The sequence below is a fragment of the Lolium perenne genome, chromosome 6, assembly GCF_019359855.2.
Source record: "Lolium perenne isolate Kyuss_39 chromosome 6, Kyuss_2.0, whole genome shotgun sequence".
Taxonomy (NCBI): Eukaryota; Viridiplantae; Streptophyta; class Magnoliopsida; order Poales; family Poaceae; genus Lolium; species Lolium perenne.
In genome coordinates this window covers 126,796,830-126,799,601 of record NC_067249.2, presented here as the reverse complement: position 1 = coordinate 126,799,601, position 2,772 = coordinate 126,796,830, and the positions used below count along the sequence as shown (strand labels likewise).

General features: G+C 44.8%; 1 protein-coding gene across 1 annotated transcript; it reads right to left on the bottom strand.

Annotated features, from left to right (window-relative positions):
* Window positions 1–851, bottom strand: LOC127330393 (putative ripening-related protein 4). The gene has a single exon (XM_051356620.2). It carries the CDS (start codon window positions 791–793, stop codon window positions 194–196), a length of 600 nt encoding a protein of 199 aa, XP_051212580.1. The 5' UTR covers window positions 794–851; the 3' UTR covers window positions 1–193.
* Window positions 852–2,772: the final 1,921 nt, after the last annotated feature.

The following is a 2,772-nucleotide window of genomic DNA, read 5'->3' as shown; positions in this document are numbered from 1 at the left end:
ATGACAAATACATAAATTTGGGAAAATATCAAATACATAACAAGTGTCCTAATTATTTAATTAGCAGCTACTCCGACACCGAGAGTAGCATCGCACACATAATTTTAGTGAGAAGTACATAGTTTCTACACGTGCATACCTCCTCTACGTGTAGAATAACGCGAGGTCGATCTCCATATCAATGTGGCATAGCTCACACATCAGACCAAGTGACCTTGAACTCTCCGATGGACTCCTTGAGCCCCAGCGCCTTCCACACGGCCGGCGACCCGTCGACGACATTGTTTGGGCACGGCGGCTCGAAGTTGTGCTCCGCGTCGCAGCCGTTCACCGAGTCGCACTCGTCGACGACCTTGGCCAGCACGGATCGCCCGTTCCCGTTGATGCGGATCATCTTGTTGCACCTGCGCGTGCCGTCGAGGCGCAGCCACCCGGTGGACAGCGCCACCACCTTCTGGCTGTCCGGGTGGAAGCGGTTGTCGCAGAAGGACTTGCCGCCTCCGTCTCCCCCGGCGGCGAAGCTGTTCAGCGTCAGGGTCGCCGGCGTCTTGGCCGACACCGGGGGCGAGCACTTGAACTGCGGGTAGCGCCGACCGGCGGCGCAGCACTCGGACCCGTGGTCCTTGTTGCACTTGTGAGTCTTGCCCTGCAGGAAGCCGCTGATGTGGCAGCTGCCTCCGGGCTTCTGGTGCTTGTGCGTGATGCTGGCCGCGGAGGAGACGCCATGGATGTGGAGGTGGAGTGACAGGACCTGCAAGAGAGCAAACACGACCAGCAGCTTCGTGTTAGCCATGTTTGTCAGTTGCTCGCAACCTTCCTTCTTGTGCAAGGATATGTTGATCAATCTGCTTCTTTATATAGAGCCCACGGAGCAGCAATTGCCATCCAAGTTTGATTTCACCGAGCAGCGAGCATGTTAATTCAGCCCCGTTTCTTCGGTTTTGCAACCCCCAGCTAGTAGGCTGGTGTTAGTCCTGTAACTTTGGGCGATTAAAACGTCGTGCGTCCATCGCAGTCTTGTTTGCACGCGCGGTAATCTTTTTAAATGGTAATTTGTTTTTGTTGAACAGCTGTTTCTTCTTTGTACTATTGGTGAAAAGAATCTTGGCTTGGAGCTTCCAATCACAAGGGATCACGTGTATTCCTGTTAACCAGTAATCGAGGTGCAGACATTTCTGAACATCCGAGTGTATGAGATTCCAAGGTATCTGCAGTTCACTAGTAGCTGAGAATCCTAGTTGAGAGTCCTGAGAGGCTGAGACTATCTATATCATGTGTCACATTTCCTATTCTTACTTGTGGACGGGGTATAAGAATGTAGGCTTGGAGTCTTCCTCGAGTTCTTCGCAATTCCTTTGCTTTATCAGGAAAGTGGCAACGGCTCACATAATATATGAACAAAAGACATTTGGCATACATGTCACTTTATCCTCCACCTCATGGTTTACCTTTTTTTAAAATCCTTTTGCTAGTTCTTGGTTAATCAAGAGTGTGTAATTGTACATAGGTATACGATTGCACATCTTTTTTCCTAGTTACGCACAAATAGAACATGAAATTAAAGGTGACCGAGAATTAAGTTAATTTTAGGTTGATCAAAAACTAGCCACGTCATTTTTAAATAGGTCCACCTCATGTTATGGCTTTGTTGTGATATAGCTAAACAGAACAGACATGTGATTTTTTGAAAAAAAAATAAGTGAATGGAATATTTTATCTTTAAAAGGTAATGCAAAGGAATCCTCAGAAAATCATACGGATTATGTGATTCGGTCATATAAATCAAATAATTTCCTTTTTGCATGAACAAGTAAGCTGCAGGCATAAAAAAAGCGGATTTTTCAATCCTCCAAAATGACATAAGACATCTGAATCAAAGGGCACCTGAACTATCATGTTCCAAAGCATTTTACTCCACCATCAAATTAATTTCTGACAATAAACATTGCACTTGAATTTTTTTAGAAATCCGAAAAATAGTACTCCCTCCATTCATAAAGAGCTGTCGGAGATTTATATATTCAGATGTATTTATAGAGTGTCTACATATATACATTCAATTTTAGACAAACTTCATTGATAGATGTAGTACTTACCTACATATTCTATGGTCAAGCTACATACATACTCCGTACTGTACAAGATTTGGTTAAAAACATGAGAATTTGCAATCTTTTGCGAATCTGTAAAAAACAAACTTATCATCTTTGTGCGAAACCAATTAGGAGTATATCTTTTTTTAAGAAATCAGAATTAATATACGGGGCTTTGCGTAACCATAACCATAGTAAGAGCAAAGCCCTTAAAAACGCGAACTGAAAACCCGGAGTTCAGTTCACCGAACTCGTATTTACGGGTCGAAAAATAGCTGGCGTAGAACAGAGCCCGTAAACGAAAACTGTAAAACATCATATTTCCTAAATGAGCTCTTTTACGGTGATTGGCACGGAACTTTGGCTCCGTCTAATTAAATCTGGGTTCCGTCTAACATGGTTTTTCGTAGCCGTTGATTAAATCGGTATGTAACTTCTATAATACTTCAAAATTCTAAACATCCGTTTTGAAGGTCAACAAATATTAATCACAAAAAAAAAAACTCATCAACTCCTCCTTTCTCGTCAATCACGCCGCCGCCCTCTCCTCAATTGCGCCACAAGCCACCACGGCCGTGGCAGCTCCTCCGTCACAACCGTTAGCCGCTGTCGTTGCCCCTCCCTCCATCGAAGCCAGCAGCCGCCGCGGGCACCCCCTCTCCTCCATCGTAGCCGACAG

What these genes read in the sequence shown, in the direction of transcription:
- LOC127330393 (XM_051356620.2), bottom strand. Translation starts at nt 793, where the DNA reads ATGGCTAACACGAAGCTGCTGGTCGTGTTTGCTCTCTTGCAGGTCCTG.